This window comes from Hyla sarda, chromosome 1 (assembly GCF_029499605.1).
Source record: "Hyla sarda isolate aHylSar1 chromosome 1, aHylSar1.hap1, whole genome shotgun sequence".
Classification (NCBI taxonomy): Eukaryota; Metazoa; Chordata; class Amphibia; order Anura; family Hylidae; genus Hyla; species Hyla sarda.
The window spans coordinates 467,462,698-467,482,153 of record NC_079189.1 but is presented as its reverse complement, the minus strand read 5'-3'; the positions used below and the strand labels follow the sequence as shown (position 1 = coordinate 467,482,153).

Here is a 19,456-nt window from a genome sequence, read left to right as displayed (position 1 = left end):
TCATACATTAACAGTGGTCAATAGTAGCATATGTACACACATTGCTAACCACATGTAAGAAAACAGAGAAAAGAACAATTCACACAAGCCTTCCACAAGAACCACAAGAAAAGAAAACACACTAAATAGTTATCTTGCCCATGAGAAGCGGGCAAAAAGGAGTTACGTAAAGTAAGAAATCTATTAGTGGAATAATTTACACTAAAAGAATGGCCCCATACCGACAATCTTTTATGAAATTTAGCTGGGCTTTTCATATGAGGGAGAAAGAGACCTATTAAACTGCTATACAAGCCCTAGAAGGTTTATAAAAAAAATAGAAATCCAACAGATAAAATGCTGCTGAAATCTGAACAGTCTCAAGACTTTCAGCAGGAAAGGGCATTAGGTCGAATTGAAGGCTTTTGGCAAGTCAAGTGCCCGCTCTCTTACATGATACTCCCACCTGTGTGCACCTGTCTGAACATTTTGAATGTTATTGGATGTACAACGTTCAGGCATAAGCCTGCTGATCCAAATGAATCACTTCCAGAATTACCTGTAAAGCCTGGTCACTAAGATTTTGGTAAGTATTTTGTAATCTAGGTAAAGGAGAGACATACACCCGGAAGAACTCTACTCCAGTAGGTCCTTACCAGGCTTCAGTAATACCACTATTGTGGCATCATAAAATAAATCTGTCAGGACCCCTACTTCAAGCGTTGCCAAGAGACAAGGTGCTAGGTGATCAACATATGATGATGCACCTCCATAGACCGAAGCTGGATGTAAAGGGAAGGAGAGAGGGGGCAGAATTCATTTTCTTTTCAGTGTACCCCCAACACACGTTCTTTCCCCACTTCCCTTTTATTCTGACATAGTGGAAGGAAGAAGGTAATAAGTGGATTATAAGATAAAAGAATAAAGGGGTGGTTTTAATTGGATGTGGATTGTATGTTGAGACCCTAGTCAAAGGTAAAGTTGTAAAAAAGGGAGCTACAGGGTGGGATAGGGAAGAATGCTTGTTCAACAGAATAATATTCGTGATTGTACTATTTTAAATAAACCTTTAATAAATATATATTATAAAAAAATAAAAAAACAACAAAAAGGCACAAGATATAAAGAGTTAGGCACTGTCAAATCAGAAAAAGCATAATATAACTAGCAATCCCAGCATCAAAAACACAAAGGAACAGTGTCCAGGATTGGAGCACCAAAAGAAGGCTGTGGCACTCTGGGATATCTCAGGGCAGGATCTAGAAAATCATCTAGTTACTCTCGTTTAAGAGCTAAGTATCACTGCCATAGGTGAATCATAGCAGTTGACAGTCTAGGAGAACGGCATCATGCTGGAGTTGCCCAAAAAATAAATAAATAAATAAAAACACTGTCACTTTAAGAATTAATAACTCTGGGATACTTTTCCTTATGAATCTGATTCAGAGATGTTTTTTCGTGACATATTCTAATTTAACAAAGTGGTAAAATTTTCATCGATACTTGCATCATTTCTTGGGTGAAAAATTTCGAAATGTCATGAAGAATTTAGCATTTTTTTATCTTTGAAACTCTCTGCTTGTAAGGAAAATAGACATAGCAAATAAATTATATATTGATTCACATATACAATATGTCTACTTTGTGTTTGCATCATAAAGTTGACATGTTTTTACTTTTGGAAGACATCAGAGGGCTTCAAAGTCCTGCAGCAATTTTCCAATGTTTCACAAAGCATAATCATTTTCAAAATCAGAATTTTTCAGTGACCAGTACAGTTTTGAAGTGGATTTGAAAGGCCTTCATATTAGAAATACCCTATAAATAACAAGATTATAAAAACTGTACCCCTCAAAGTATACAAAATGACATGTATAGTTTGTAAACCCTTTAGGTGTTTCACAGGAATAGCAGCAAAGTGAAGGAGAAAATTCAAAATCTTCATTTTTTACACTAACATGTTCTTGTAGACCCAGTTTTTTTCATTTTTACAAGGGGTTAAAGGAGAAAAAGCCCCCAAAACGTGTACCTCACATGTGAACGTAAAGTGCTCTGTGGGTGCACTAGAGGGCTCAAAAGGGAAGGAGTGACAATGGGATTTTGGAGAGTGAATTTTGCTGAAATGGTTTTTGGGGGCATGTCACATTTAGGAAGCCTCTATGGTGTCAGAACAGCAAAAAACACACATGGCATTCTATTTTGGAAACTACACCCCTCAAGGCACATGACAAGGGTATAGTGAGCCTTAACACCCCACAGGTCCGCTTAAGTTGGACGTGAAAATGATAAAAAAAAAAAATTCTCACAAAAATGCTGGTGTTACCCCAAATTTTTCATTTTCACAAGGGGTAATAGGAGAAAAAGCCTCCCAAAATTTTAACAAAAATTCTCCGAAGCCTCCCAACTTTAAAGAAAATTCTTCGAACACCTGCGGGGTGTTAAGGCTCACTATACCCCTTCCGTGAAGGGTGTAGTTTCCAAAATGGGGTCACATTTTATTTTTTTGGGGGGTGTTTTTTATGTCAGAACGGCTGTAACTATCAGCCACCCCTGTGCAAATCACCTCCAATGTACATGGCGCTCTCACTCCTGAGCCATTTTGTGCACCTGTAGAGCATTTTAAGTTCACATATGGGGTATTTCCGTACTCAGGAGAAATTGCGTTACAAATTTTGGGGCTCTTTTTTTTTGTTCAAAACTTTATTTATTCAAGTTTATAATACAAAAGAACATACAAAGGGATACTCTAGTACCCCATGTAAAGTACAAAACATATAACCAAACCAAACAGTACACCACAGGTAAAGATAACAAGCAATAGAGATAGATTGATATGCATATGTTGTATTGGCACACTGTCGTTAAGGCAGATGGACATAAGAATAGCCCAATAAGGTTTGAAATTCAGAGCATTACACAGAGCAGAATCATAATACTTCACATTCTCAGGATGAAATATTAGCAGTCACGGAAAGACCTGAGTTAAGCCAGGGTCCCCACTTACGTAGAAATAGAAGGTCCTTGTTACGGCGTTGCGCCATGAGTTTCTCCATAGTGCACGAGTAGTTAACTTTGGCAATCAATGTTGGGATAGTTGAAATGTCCCGAGATTTCCATAAGGAGGCGATAAGAATATGTGCTGCAGTGAGGACATGAAAAGCAACAGTCCGATAGTCAATAGCCATATCCTGTAATTGAAGTGACAATAAAGCCATACTGGGGCCCCAAGGCACAGAAGGTCCAAGTACCTCGATTAAAAGATGAAGAACAGCCGTCCAGAAAGGGGTGATAGCCGGGCAAGACCACCACACATGTAGGTAGGACCCCACTCCATCTCCACATCTCCAACATGTAGAAGCAGTGCCTGGAAATATTTTTGACAGGCGATCTGGAGTATAAAACCACCGATACATTATTTTTCTAGACTATTCCACATGGTTAATACATTTGAATAAAGCAAATGGTACAGAAAATATAAATGACCATTGGTCTTCCCTAATTGGGAAACCCAGATTCCACTCCCAAGATGCTTTAAAGGATAGTGATATAGAGGATGACAATTGTTGTAGGGCTCGATATGTGATCGCTATCCCTCCCTTAGACCCTACATGCGTAAGGAAGTAATGAGTGTATACTTTATCCACGGAGTTGCCAGGCCAGGAGGTATAAGAGAGGAGGTGTCCAAGTTGGAGAAACTTATAGAAATCATGTGGTGGAATGTGGAATCTAGATCTAAGGGTCTCAAAAGGTAGTAAAGCCCCTTGCTCACAAAAGGTCCCCCGGTCATTGTACTACAAGGGCAGTCCAGTTAAGGAAAGATACATGAGGAAGGAGGAGGTGCAAGACAGGCATAGGAGTAGAGGCGAAAGCAACAGGCGAGAGTACACCCGAGGAGAGGGCGAAAAGCCACATGTCCAAAGTAGCTGAAATAGTAGGACTAAAGACATAGTCGTGATTTCTGAACGGCTACCTTCCATAATAAATGTTGTAGAGACTGCACTCCAGTGATGGCAGTTTCCATGGGTATCCATCTAGCATCCGAATCGGCTCTCCACCACTGCTTATGGTTTACCAAATGGGTAGCTCTGTAATAAGTAAGCAAGTCAGGACATCCCAGTCCCCCCTGTCTAGCAGGTGGAGATAATTTTGGCTGAAACTCTAGCCCTCCCACTTCTCCATATAAAGTGCATCAATTGTGATTGCAGCCGTTTGATCATTATGAGAGGCAGTTTAACTGGCAAATTGCGAAACATATAAAGTAGGTAAGAGAAACATTTTAGTTACAGCAATACGGCCAGACCAGGATAAAGGTAGGCGAGAGTACCTATGCATTTCCACCGAAATGTGGTCCGAGAGCTTGGAGACATTAGTAGAAACTAATAGAGTAGGGGAAGCTGTTAAGAAGATACCGAGATAGGTGACCCCCGTCATGGCCCATTGAAAAGGATAGGCAGCTTGTAGAGTAGAAGAGCAGTTGTTTTTGAGAGGTTAAGTTTGTAAAAGCTGGCAGCGCTGAAACGATCAATAAGCTGGATAACTCGGGGAAGGGAAAGGAGAGGAGAAGTCAGTGCGATCAGGACATCGTCTGCAAACAAACCTATTTTATGTTCCTCACCTCCTTCTATAACACCAGGAATATTCGTGTCTGACCTAAGAAGCCCTTGACGAACCCCACCTGATCTTCATGAATCAAGGACGGCAGGAATTCAGCTATCCTAGTGACCCACAATTCGGAATATAACTTGAGGTCGGAGCTCAATAAGGAGAAGGGACGGAAGTTCAGTGGTTCGGTAGGTGACTTTCCAGGCTTGGGAAGAGTTACTATGACCGCCTCCAGCATCTCAGCCGGTATATGACCAGTGTTAGCTATTTCGTTAAATAGAGCAGTTAACTGCGGGGCAATGTCAGTGGCATGCAGCTTGTATAATTCATTAACAAGACCATCGGGACTAGGCGATTTACCACTTTTCAACGTCCTGATCGCACCAAGCACCTCAGAAATAGAGAATGGGGCTGACAGAGACTCAATGGCTACAGAAGAGAGAGCAGGTAAGGAGACAGAGGAAAGGAAGTCAGAGATAGACGATAGGGTAGGAGTCAGAGAAGGGTCAGTGTCAGAGAGGTTATATAAGGAATGGTAGTATATAGCGAAGGCATTAGCAATGGATTGGGGGTCAAAGGCCTTGGACCCATCAGGCAAAGATAAATGGGCAATGCGACTCTTAGCCTCCCTTATCTTGATTTGTCTAGAGAGTACCTTCCCTGGCTTGTTAGCGCACCATTATGAGTCAAGCTGGAGGCATCTAAGAGCCAGATCAAATTTATAGAGATCCAGTTTATGCAATTCAGCAGAAATGGAGGAAATTTGGGCAGCCACTGATGCTGAAAAGCATGATTTATTTTGTCTATGTAGGGCGGCGACGTCACATTGCAACGCAAGTCTCCTCTCCCTTACAGATTTCCCATGGTGTGCTGATTGGCTGATGAGCACTCCACGTAAGGTAGCTTTGAATGCACTCCATAGTATGGATTCTCTAGACACCGAGCTTCTTTTGACTGCAAAAAAGGAGATAATAGTGTCATGCAGTTTGGGTTTATATAATGGATGCTGAAGAATGTAAGAACTAGCTCTCCAGAGGGATTTCCTAGGTGGGGGCACCTGTTCATCTATACAAATGGAGATAGGTGCGTGATCCGACCAGGTTACAGTGTGGATTTGTGATTTAGAAATACAATGAAGTAGAGGTTTACTAACCAGAAAGAAATCTATCCTGGTATAGACATTATGAGGGTAGGAGAAAAAGGAAAAGTCCCTATCACTAGAGTGTTGGATTCTCCACACGTCAAACAAAGAGTGCTTGGAAACTGTGTTAAATAGGGGAGAAGGGTCGGTGCAATGTGTTTGGGATGTGGTATCCATCGAGGGCCATAAGGTAGAATTAAAATCACCTACCACAACGAGGCGCGCTGCTGGGTTAGACCTCGCCACCCTTGACAAGACATGTTGGAGAAATGCGTGCTGTTTTCTATTCGGGGCATATAATACCACAATAGTAAAGGGCAAAGCATTAAGCAAACATTTAGCAATAAGGTATCTTCTGTCATCGTCCGCCTCCACCACCATATCGGTCACCGCTACAGTATTCCTAATAGCCAGAGCCACTCCACGCTTCTTATGAGAAGCGTGAGCATAGTAAATGTGCGGAAAATTATGTCGCAACCGAACAGAGTCCCCTTCAGCAAGTGCGTCTCTTGTAAGCATAACAAATCAGTGTGAAGGCGTTGAGCCTCCGCCCAGACCAGAGAATGCTTGAAGGGAGAATTAAGCCCCCTAACATTTAAGGATGTTACATTAAGAACCATGGTGGTAGATGGGACGACCGCGGCTGTCAAACATTAGTAAAAGAAAATTTTAATGGGTAGTTATGGACAAATAAGGTATGTATATCATATAGGCTGTAATAGGTGTACTGAAAACAAAAGCACAAACAGTAGTAACAAACACACCGGTAAGGTGCAGAGAAGTGAATAGATTATGAAATATGAGCACCATAGTGGATCAGGCAGAGGTCCACTGACGGGGGAATACGGGTAAAGAGATATACCCATATCAGTTTGTGTGCCTATCCGGCTCACATTAAGTAAACCTACAATTTAACATTACTCAGAGCGGCGTTTACCATATTGCACCAGAGTCCAATCATCCAAGAGCTTCTGTGGAGGACGCATGGGGCCTTCAGGATCTGTGGTGGTAGGTAGAGACAGGTGGCAGGTCTGGCAGAGCTGAAGCAATGCTTCCAGTGTGGCAGCTATATGTTTAGAGCCACCATAGGTGATGATGAGCTTAGTGGGAAAGCCCCATTTGTATGGGACATTATTAGCGTGGTGTGCTGCTAGCACCAGCTTCTCCTTGATATGAAAGAAATGAACACGCATTATGACATCTCTGGGTGATGAGGCAGGTATAGATTTAGGCTTAGGAAGACTATGCACCCTGTCCAGTAGTAAATCATGCGTGGAAGCAGAGGGTAGTAGGGCTGCAAAATAGTCCATGACCAAATCCTGCAGATTTTGGGTTTTGACATCTTCAGGAACTCCCCTGATCCTGAGGTTGTTCCTCCTAAAATGATCTTCAACCTCCACAAGTTTAGCCTTCAGAGCGGCGACCTAGTCTTCCATACTATTAACACTGTCAACAAGAGTGTTGTGTGCTGACATCAGCTCACCCATTTTGTTTTCCAGGTGTGCAGTGCGGGAACCGAGGGATTGCAGCTCTTTTTGTATACTGGAGACTGCTGACCGGATTTCAGTCCGGATCGAGGCAGTAATGTCAGCGGCCACGTCAAGTAGAGCTGCCTCGGTGAGGGTCGACATGGAGCCAGGCCGCGGGCTTTTAGCTTCCTGAGATGAGCGCAGTGATGGCGATGCTTGCAAGCCCGCAGGCGAGTCCGGCCACTGGTGTGGTGGTGAACCAGATAACTGAGATCCCGCAGAGCCTAGAGGAGAAGCAGATCCCTGCGAAGTGGCTCTCTCAGGAGCAGGAGAGGTACTAGCATTATGGGCCGCTGCATTGCCGGGGGCCGGCAGGCCGCTGGCGCCATCTTGAGACTCAGCAGTGGGGAAGAACTGAGTTAATTTCAGCAGGCTTTTCTTCCCTTTCTTGGCTCTGGCCATGGTAGCGGGGTCAGGGGTTGGTTCCGGAACAGCTGGAGCAGTTTGGAGCAAGTAGGTGCTGGTTAGTGCCACTAATGAGCCGGGTACAGACAGAGCTCAGACTATGTGACCTCCGCCATGCGCGTCCAGGGCACGCCCCCTTGGGGGTCTTTTTTTCCTTTTACATCAGCATGTTAGTGTAAAAAAATTTTTACAATTACATGCTGGAGTAGACCCAAACTTTACCTTTTCATACGGGATAAAAGAGAAAAAGCAATTTGTTAGACAATTTAATCCCGAGTACGGAAATACCCCATATGTGGCCCTAAACTGTTGCCTTGAAATACGACAGGGCTCTGAAGTGAGAGAGCGCCATGCGCATTTGAGGGCCTAAATTAGGGATTTGCATAGGGACGGACCCGGATGCAAAAATTACTTGCCTCCGGTGGACGAGGGGATGCATGCAGTTTTAAAGAAAACGGCTCCTGAAAATCCCACCTTTAGGGGTCCCCTTACCTACTGGGACACTAACCAGTCCTGCAGCAGCATCAGGCTTGTCCATGAGTCATGGAGAAGACATGACTCATGGACAAGGCTGCATGAGTAGACACATCAATCACCTCCCAGCACCACAAGGGAGGGACACGCCCCCTTCCCCTGAGAACATTTCTAATACTGTGAACTAATGAAAAGAGGTAGTTATATAATAAATATGGGTGAGAGAGGCATAAAAATTAGATGTACATGGTCAGGATTAGGTACTGAGTAAATTTTTTTTTGTGGGATCTGACAGGTACGCTTTAATGTAGAACCTAGGGCTGGGCGGTATCACCAAATATGTGTATGACGGTATTTTGTAACTTATTGTTCCACGGTATATAAATGGTATTCTCCCAAATCTACACCCGCCCCCATCCCCCCACTCCCAAAATTAATTATCAGCCCGTTACTGCGCTGTCCCCACCGGGGTAAATACTCACATATCACCTGCAAGCGCTGTCCTCCTCGTCCTGTTTGTTGCGGCCGCCGGCGCTGACCTCTATACTGTGCAGTATCCCTATGCCCCGGTGCAAAAGGTGAACAAAGTAAACTAACGCATGTTCCAACGTCGGCCTTACGCTGGGGACGGTAACGTTGGAGAGACGTCAGCCTATCACCGGCCGCAGCGATGTTCCGCCTTGCTTCTTCTGCTGAACTTTGATTATGAAAGTTAATTTTTTGTACTAGATATTAAAGAGAACCTATAAGGTCCCAGGTACCCCACACATTGGCCCCAGGACTTGACAGTTGGGGATAACAGCTAAGACTTGCCTAGAAATCCACCAAAAAACTATTTTAATCTTTACAATGAAAACATGACTAATTTAAAGCATAAAACATGGACAACATTAATGGAGGTGAAGTTTTACCTTGTTGTAAGTGTATGGTGTTGGTGAGGTAGGAATAATTCCAGACTTCTCTTTCTGGTGTCTTCTCTGTGCCTCCAGAACCTGGTGGTTACAGCATCAACAAGCAAAAATATGTGACTTACAATATGGTAGTGTATACTTTCTGTACATTATTGTACAAATAACTGACTCACAGACTACATATTTTGTGGTTAAGGTGTAATAATAAGAACATGTAAAGATGTCTGAGAGGACATAGTCAAATATTAACATTAAATTACTATGTGGCTCTAAAGTTTATTATTTAACAGACTAAACATAGACAGTACATAAGAGTTAATAATTTGCATAAAGCATAAATTTGCAATTGTAGTAGCCAAAATAATTTGCATGGTTTAAGATTAGAATTTTAGTGAATATAAAGAAAGTATCATATGACCGGTTTATCTGCAAATTTGAGTCAGATGTTATTTCCACAGTTTTATTGATGGCAGTTCTTTCTGAATCAAATAAAATATACTTGTATAAAAATGTATTTGTATTGTAAGTGTACACCAAGTCTTCTGGAGCAGTAGTTTGTTGGCTGCATACAATCTTATACATTAGAGCTCATGTGCTTGTTCTACAGCCCACCTTACTTCCCTAACACACAATGATAACAGATAGTGGTCACGGTAAAAGTCACTACAAACTTTGTAGCTCATATGACGTGTTCTGCTCCTTTCCCCCCATCTGTTAGTACAGGCTTTGCTACTGTAACTACATACAATTTATGTTCAGTTAGTGGATATCTGCAGGAAGAAGATCTGCAATAATTCAATTCTTCTCCTACTGTGCCCCATATTGAAATAACCGGGGTTTTTTTTTTTTTTTTATCCTAGATCAGAAACTTGACTTTACACACAGATGTGCATATTTTCATAAGTTGTTAAAAAGACACCTGGATTCATGCCTTAAAGCATCTGCAATGTAATATCTGAACTATTAGGCACCATTCACAAAACTGAAAATTCTCACAGAACATTCTGTGAAAAAGCTTACGAGAAATAGGATTCTGTCGGAATCCACCGGAGAAGTCACGTTTGTTAATGGGATTCCACTGAATCCCCCCATCTAATATTGCGTTGGACCAACTTCGGCCTAGAGAATTGCAGCAACTCATTGTGATCTAGTTTTCACTAGGTGTTGAAATTGTTCTGCAGAAATATTGTCACAAGTGGACAGAATCGTTTTGTCAGGCCATAAGATATGAGGACCTTTTATTGAATGGTGCATTGTCCTGCCGAAAAGAACCTTCTGCCGTAGGGGAAACAGCTGCCAAGAAGGGTTAAACTTGATCAGCCACAATGCTTAGGCCTTACGGCGCAAATGTCCATCCACAGGTATTGGGGGACCCAGGGTGCGCCAAGAAAACATTCCCCACACCATTATCTGATAGAAAGTGTCTATAAATTTATGCTACTTAAACCAAATTCTGACACGTCAGGTAGGCAGTTTGTAAAGACACTGCCCACAACTATTCCAGTGAATTCACACCAAAACTGGACCATAGATAACTTCCATAGATGGAAGTGCCAATCACTAAAAGGACAGGAGTGTTTACTAAAGTGGTCATACAATGTAAGGGTAGGGTCACACAATGTATACGCAACATATTTCACACGTAATCCGCTGCACAGCAGGAAATTTGCTGCATATTCTCCTATGAACAGACACACGAGGCTTCCCTACCACATGCCTTTGTGGGAAGAAAGATTTAGAGGCTCCAAACCTCACTGTGCACACAGGACTGCCGCCGGGTAGCCCTGTGTGTCTGCTCATAAGAGAATACGCAGCATATTTCCTGCTGTGCACCATGAAAAAAGCTGCATATACGCTATGTGTGACCCTACCCTAAAAAAGCAAATAAAATAACTTATGACATTCCATTCAGAAGGATTGTAAAGACATTTTACGAAGAGCAGCCAATTGAGCAAAACAGTAGTTACCTGAGGTGCTACATAATATGGAGTAAACTGTGGCGTCATTAGGTCCCCCTGGTCTATTTTTGCAAAACCAAAATCACATAATTTCACAGGAGCATCCTGAAAATAAACAAATGTTAAAAATAGCATTATGGTGAGTTAAGAGGGAACCTATTTAGCAATTGTGGAATAAGTGGAGTGTGGGGATTGTACCAGGTTGGGCTGATCAGAAGTAATATGCTGGAATCATAGAGAAACATTGTTGTTACTATCCTAACATGATCAAAGCTTTATATAACGCTAATCAAAGTATATTGCTTTGTATGTTATTTCTTATATTAGCTATCTATACACACATAAATGTCACAGTGATCCCTCAACTTACAATGGCCTCAGGTTACAATATTTTCAACATACAATGGTCTCTTCTGGACCATTGTGACTTGAAAACCAGACTCAACATACAATGCAACGGAGAATCCAGATCTGCAAAATGTGTGAATGCCTGGAAGATCTGACCAATCAGAATGGGCATTTCACTGGTAAAATACCTGCATTACTTAAGTGTATGGACTGACTGACAGCGCCCCCTACAGTACATATTCTGTACTAGTCTTTACCTCTGCCAGGATGAGCTGTTCTTTTTGACATCCGGTAAAGGCAGCTTAAGGCTGGGTTCACACTACGTTTTCTCCCATACGGGAGCACATACGGCTGGGGGGAGCTGAAACCTTGCGCTCCCGTTTGTAATTCATTTCAATGAGCAGGCCGCAGTGAAACGTTCGTCCGGTCGGCTCATTTTTGCGCCGTATGCGCTTTTTCACCGGACCCAAAACTGTGGTCAACCATGGTTTTAGGTCCGGTTGTAAAAGCGCATAGGGCGCAAAAATGAGCCGACCGAACATTTCACTGCGGCCAGCTCATTGAAATGAATAACATACGGGAGCGCATAGAAAGGCATACGGGAGCGCAAGGTTTTAGCTCCCCCCCTGCCGTATGCGAGAAAACGTAGTGGGAACCCAGCCTTACACTACGATCAGCTTATCGCCGGCCGCAGCGATGTCCCGCCCTGGCCAGTGATACAGTGAGCACAGTATCATGTAACAAGCCTGGGTCCCCCCTGATCCCTGCTTCCCAGGCTTGTTAAAGGACACTGCGCTTAGTGTATCAAGGCAGAGGCGGGACATTGCTGCGGCTGGCAATAAGCTGGTTGCAGTGTGACATTCCAAGCACAGGAAGTAGGAAGAACACTGGGACCAGGGGAGAGAAGAGCTACATTAGCACAACGGGGGACTGAAAGAAGGTGCTTTAATGTGTTTTTTTCTTTTTGCAACCCAGGCACAATTGGATAATAAGAAAAAGCACCACAGTACTCCTTTAAGAGTAAAAACATTACCCTATTCATTACAGGGGCAGGCAGAGTGGGGCATATCGAGGAGGCAGGAAAAGCACGGCAAGCTGGCTCCCTGCCTCCATTGCGAGAAACACAATAGCCAATACAGGAACAATTAACGTAAGCAACCAATCATTTTTATGCTGTTAACCCAGTATATTGAGTTTAATGCGGGTGAACAGTGTCAGTTTTTCTTTACTACATGTAGAGGTTATTGACCTAACATGTTGGCTATCTAACATAACTAAATGCATGTTAAACATTACTGGTCTGCACTACATATTCCAGTGTCAGTACAGAACATGAATTATTAAACTGAACAGAAATAGACAAACGTATATTATTAAGTATACACACGATTTGGGCAAAAATTGTGCAGCTTAATGTTGCTTTTAAAAAGGGCAACAAATGGGCTCAATACATCGCCATATTGTTATTTCCACTGCAAACGTAGGCAAGAAAAAAAAAGTCTGATCAATAAAAATGGGCATATTGGATTTCTTCATGCGCAATCTTTTGTTCCCACAGGAGGTAATGGCCCTCTGGCTGCAGGAAAAGAGTTTTAATCTCAGAGATGGGTGCTTGGTTATTGAGCTTTCTGAAGGCTAGATCAATGGTGTGGGCCTTATAATTCAACATTATTGGCCATACACAACCTGTTTACACAGGTGTGATCAGCCAAGGAACAAACTTGTTTGATGGCTGCTCACTTGCCCATTTACATGAGCTTATTATTGGGAATGAGCATTCCTGGAAATGCTCATTCACCTGATAATTGCCCAATGATATAGTGTCTTAGGCTACTGCCTGGGCGGCATGCTTCCTTAATGGGTGCTAGGTGAATCGCCTCTGTCTACAATCCTGTTTGGAATGCTCGATTGCAGAATTTTGGAGGGCAGTCCTTCCTTTCCTTAGCGAACCTATACTCCAGCAACATGGCATATCTATTGGCCACGACTGATAACCCTCTAGATAAGTTCCCACTATATATTGTTTCATTAGGTCATGTACTGCCAACTGTGACTGTGCCACTGTGATGTTGAATCTTTTTGAATTTGGGTTGCCAGTCTATTCACTCTTTATTCTGTATCCTACTATCTATTAAGTTATTACAAAAGGTTGTGTTTTGAAATACGCCATATGGTTACCAACTATTATGGACACTTACTAACTAATAATTCTGACCACAATGATACTTAAACTGCGAATTATAATTTTTCTACATGACAAAGGGGTTATACCAAGAAGTCTCTGGCAGTTCCAAGCAATTTGAAATAAGAAACAGTGCGCATACTAAAGTGCCTCTTCATTAAGAGCAGCACTTGGGACCCCCTTTCTCGTCATCGGAGGGAAGCCAACAGTCAAACCTCCCCCAATCAGACAATTATATCCTATCCTGTGGATATAGTGGAAGCAGGCATGGCAGCACTCCTAGGTTGTGATAAGTAGTGGCTTTTATTATCACCAAAAAATGTATAGCTGTACATTTTTGGTGATAATAAAAGCCACTACTTATTACAACCTTGGAGTGCTGCCGTGCCTGCTTCCACTATATCAAGAAGGGACCTGCGACCACGGTCTAACCACAGCCTGTACCCACCTACAGCTTTAAGTGTGCTGCTCTGTCTGCTTGTTTGTCTATCCTGTGGATAGGCATTGTCCTCTTGGGACCCCTTTAAACATTCACATATGATTTTATACTGTAACTATTGGTGTTGTATGCCTTTTATTGCATTTTATATTAAATAAAAACACATTTCATATCACTCTTGCACTAAACAAATGCTTAACCAGACATTATATCTTACCAAAGAGTTATCTTTAAAGAGTAGATTCTCTGGTTTTAGATCTCGGTGTGCAATGTTTAGCGAGTGACAATGCTGTAGGGCCAAAGCAATCTGTAAAAAGAAAATGCAAGTCAGTATGTTTGTTTGTACTGTTTAGATAGTAACTGGTTTATTGTGAGATGAGCTGCAATACTGCATAACAGCACAGATCCATCTTGCAACAAAGCAGTCAAATTCATGAACCTCTCTGCTCTTATAACATACTAGATGCCCTAAGTATACTCAACCTTTCAGCTCCAAGTGATTGGCAACACTCGGGTAAGAGACGGCAGGGTGTAAGAATCACAAAGCTACAATGGACAAGGAACTAATAACATACTGTAAGGCTTCTTAGAGAAGCGGAAATTGAATCGTATGGAAGGTTATGTGCTATAATCTTGTACATCTGCACCGAGAGAAGTGGGAAATACTGAACTTTTCATTGAATAGAATTACAAATTTCAGAGAGTAACCTATAAATGTCAAATCACCAACCAAAAATCAAGAGTACGGCCATTTATTGTGTTGATCATATGATAGACTTGCAGTCCACTGAAGGCCTTTGAAGCAGAGTACAAGCTTATGGTAACCCCAGAAAAAAAAGGAATTACGAAGAGTGGCTGAAACAAACCAGTTATGCCAGTGGCAGCGTGCATCACATAATCTGATTATAACAAAGCAGGCAATAAGTGAGAACCTATGTCGCTTTAATATGCCTTTAGCCCTTAAGTTGTTCATTGCACGACTGCTGGTGGAAGCTTCCGGAACTTGCCTGCTTTGTTACTTGGCTGGCTTGCTTCTCAGTGAAGTGCCGGTGCTGGCTGATTCTGTGAAACAGCTCGCCCCCCTCCATCATCTCCATAACAATTAGGAGCCGTGCCCTGTTCAAAAGTGTTAATTTAAAGAGCGGGTCAAATATCAGTGAGTATGCAATTAATGCTGATGCTGGTCAACGGAAGGCGCACCCTTGCCTTTCTCCCCCCATTCGTTGTCTGGTAAGATTTTGGTTTGGTTTGGGTGAACGTCGCGCCCCAGATTGACAGCACTGGCACTTCTCTTCCAGCAGTGATAATCCCAACCTTCCTGTCATTCTGTGCAGACATTGTACACAATGTCTGACCTGTGCCTCTGCTGTCTTGGTAATCATTTATCTTACTGGTGGTTAATGTGCAATGAAAAGGAAGAACTACATCACTGTCATCCGTTCTCATGTGTAAATGTTTAATGTTATATTTATGCCTTTGTATCTAGCTGGCATTGCTTAATAGCTGGAGCTGGTTGGGCCAGCACCAAATGCTCATGACTACTAGCCCATTAGTAATAATAACAGATCAGCTACATCGTGAAATACTATTGCAACTTTAACTCTGACACTTGAAAAGTTCATCAGATGTGCGCCACATAGCCAGCTGCTTTCAGGCAGACTCTAAAACAGGGGGACACTAAATATAGCTAGCATCTAGTGACTGGCAAAGTGCTAAACTGGGCATTTTACTGCAATGTTCTATACAGAGATTAATACTCCTAATAATTGATTTATTTTTTATTTTTATACAGAATGCCTAGTGTACAAACAGACCAGAGAACAGGAATGTTCTCCAGCGCTATACACTGAAGGACCATTGAAAAGTACTCATATATACACTTTTCTGTGTCCTTGAGAAAAGAAAAACATTTGTATAAGTACCTAGGAAAAGCAGCACATAAGGAATTAAGAATCAACACAAAATCCAAAATAAACCCTTCAGAACTAGGTCATCCTATTATTAAAAGTCTTACATTTGTTACAGGGCAAACTATTGGAGGCCACATTTCTGCAAAAGAGTAAAGTACATGTAATCAAGCGGTAAAATACATGGATGTTATTGAGGCCATGGGGGACAAATCGTTCGCACAGAATTGCCTGGTCTTACCTGGGGGTCGATTCGTGGGGGAACTGCACACTGTTTGCATAAACGTCAATTATTTGTACAATGTTTGGATGAGATGCGCACAACATATGTAGTCGTACCTTAAAGAAAAGGGGACTGGTATTAGCTCATGTATAGTTAGCCTGACCAATGAACGTGAATGTACAGTTCTAATGAAAGGCAAGAAAACCCTTGGTCATCACCTCGGGAATACGTCAAGCAGCTTGTGATTTAGATGATTCATGCAGAAAAGCAAATAATGGCACCAGCCTATTAAACATGCTGCTTTACAGCACAGCAACCAGTCAGATGGAATCTGAGAAACAGACATGGAAGTAACAACAATAACAGTAATATTACAATATTAAGTCTTCCTAAGCCCTTTCATTATAAGTGACTAAGTGCAGACTAGCTTACTAGTCACAAGAATGGTCACTGACCGAGTAGTCAAATTAAAATCCTCTTTGGAACTGACTCAAGAGCATTAAAGGCATATCTAGGATTTAAAGGGAACCTGTCACGTTGAAAATGTAACAAAAATTTGCCCTCATGTTTAAGACGAAACAAGCTGAGCAGATTGATACAAATATTTGTGGGAAAAGGTTCATTAGACATGTGTTAGGCTGCATTCACACCACGTTTTTGCAATACAGTCCCCGTATACGTTTTCAATTTGAAAACCATATGGAACCGTATTGAAAATTGTATGCATTGACTCTCAATTGAAAACCATATGCCAAACGATGCATCCGGTTTCATCCGTTTTGCGTCTTGTCAGTTATTTCCCTGTACCCAAAACAGTGGCCTACCACGGTTTTTGGTCCCGGTGAATAAACGTTTTGATAATTTTTTGGGAGTCATGGGAGTCAATGGGAACCGTAGATAACCGTATGTGCGTACGGTTCCATTTGGTTTGTACCATACGGTTTTTGACAAGTGAAACTATTCATAATGGAGTGAAAAGTTAAAAACATATTTTTTTTTTTTAAATGGATACAACCGGACATCATTTTGAAACTCATTTTTAAACCGTATATGGGTTAAAATTAGTTTTGAAACAGTTTAGTACAGTGTTGAGGAATATGTTTTTCAACAAAAATCTGATATGGGAACTGTATTGCAAAAATGTGGTGTGATCGCAGCCTTAATCTGAACCAGAAGGTGTCCAGTGGGCTGGTGTACATGCACAGTGAGACACAGAATGTTGTCAGTCAGTGATCGACTGATATCGATTTTTTAGGGCCGATACCGATAATCTGTGGAGGTTAAGGCCGATAGCTAATAATTTATACTGACATTCTGGTATAAGTTATCAGCTATTTATACCCCCCCCCCCCCCATCCCCCCCCACCCCTGGTGACGCCGCTGCAGATCATTGATTTAAAACGGGCTCTTTAAATCAATGAACAGTAGCGGCTTTTGCAGTGCCTGAGACTGCCACCTGCTTCTCTCCCACTGCCTGTCCTGGGGTCCTCCTGAGTCCTACCACCGCCGCTGCCCCCCCTACCTATCCTCTGCCCAGAGACCACCACTGACCGCTTCTCTCCCCCTGCCAGTCCTTAGTCCAACCACCACCGTTGCCCCATTGCCTCCCCCTTCCCCGGTTTTATAATTACCTGTTCCCGGGGTCCGCGCTACTTCTGGCTCTGGCGGCGTCTTAAGCTGTCACTGTGCGCACTGACTGTGACGTCGCGTTGAGGACGTCACTCGTCATGGCACAGCATAACAGGACGCCGCAGCAGCCAGAAGTAGCGCGGACCCCGGGAACAGGTAATTATAAAACCGGGGATGGGGGAGGCAACGGGGCAGCGGCGGTCTCTGGCTGGGGCGATGCATTATCGGCAAGGTAATTGCTGATACCGATAATGTCCAGAATCGTGAATATCGGCCAATAATATCGGCCAAACTAATAATCGGTCGATCCCTAGATAAGACTGCCCACTGGGCTTCTAGTCCCAGAAAAAAAAAAGAAAAAAAAAAACTGGGGTTTAAATAATAAAAAAATGAAGAACACTAGTTCTACTGGATGGTTACCCACAAATATATCCATCAATCGGCTCAGCTCCTCCTGCCCTGTAACATGATACCTGCAGAGTTCCACTTGAGCGTTCAGAAGTATACTGATAGTTATCAACCCTGATACTCCATTACCATGTACACTAGGCCAATAGTAACCAGAAGTAGATATGTGGGACCTCGGGCACTGCTCAACTTCAAGAGTTAAAAAGCATTGCACAGATATGGAATCTGCTTGGGGGGGGGGGGGGGGGTTGCGGATCCTTGTGTGTACACTTTGACAAAAGCACCCTACACCAACCATCATATTATTCAGATTGTTGACTGGTGTTTTCTTATAATCTAATAAAGTGCAAAAGAAAAAGCCACCCACCCAGATTAGGAGAGACAGGAAAGATAAGTGAATGAATAAGTTGTGTTATAGGTCAATGGTGTCTATTGTGTATTCAGTGTCCAGACACCTCTCACTTCATGTAGCACAATTGATTAGTTTTCCAGTAAGGTGGACAGTGTCTACAGCAGTGTTTTCCAACCAGGGTGCCTCAAGCTGTTGCAAAACTCCAACTCCCAGCATGCCCGGACAGCCTTCGGCTGTCCGGGCATGCTGGGAATAGGAGTTTTGCAACATCTGGAGGCACCCTGGTTGGAAAAAACTGGTCTACAGATTAACCTGCACAGGTCACTCACATCAGCGATAAGCAGATTTTGACAGTAAAGGAAGGAACTATTCACCATATCAGTAAAAACTGTTAATGTGTACAAGTCAGCCATTTTCATTCTTTCCTGAAATCACCCACAGAGCCATGCTCATAGACAAACCTGTTGTCACACAAAAAATAAAAAATAAAAATAAAAAAGGATGTTATAGTGTATATCATCGGCTATGAAGGCTAACAGTCAAACAGATCCTGCACTGCGATGCTAGCTTTTTTTGGAGGATAAAAATATGAAACCTCTTGGAAACTGCAGTTTTCATGCAATGAAAAAAAAAAAAATATTCAAAAAGAAAGAAAACCAGACTACATTAAGCACCAACCTACAAAGTGTTAAAAAGAATAAAATTATATTGCTTCAAAAACACTGTAGTTTAACACTAAAAGATGAACGTATTGTAATACACATAACAACAAAAGCATGCAAACACGTATACACGCTCATGCTAGAAAGTAAGGAAACCCAATAGGCAGGAAAAAAAAAATACCAACCTAAAAGCTTCATTATATTTGTTAAGATAAAAGGTATTAGAGAAACAATTACACTACAAAGCATGATGTCTAAGCTTTTTCCCCCAACACACACATAACATTTTATATAAAATGATAGGAAT

At 42.2% G+C, this 19,456-nt stretch overlaps 1 protein-coding gene across 1 annotated transcript in view; it reads right to left on the bottom strand.

Moving 5' to 3' along the window:
- MAPKAPK5 (MAPK activated protein kinase 5) overlaps window positions 1–19,456 on the bottom strand; it is a 74,525-nt gene that overhangs the window by 41,595 nt on the left and 13,474 nt on the right. Inside the window, exons 4-8 of the mRNA XM_056536541.1 lie at window positions 16,117–16,214; window positions 14,976–15,084; window positions 14,186–14,275; window positions 11,009–11,104; window positions 9,042–9,122 (exon numbers count right to left, since the gene is read on the bottom strand). Of these exons, the coding sequence (XP_056392516.1) occupies window positions 9,042–9,122; window positions 11,009–11,104; window positions 14,186–14,275; window positions 14,976–15,084; window positions 16,117–16,214 (474 nt within the window). The remainder of the gene's footprint in view (window positions 1–9,041; window positions 9,123–11,008; window positions 11,105–14,185; window positions 14,276–14,975; window positions 15,085–16,116; window positions 16,215–19,456) is intronic.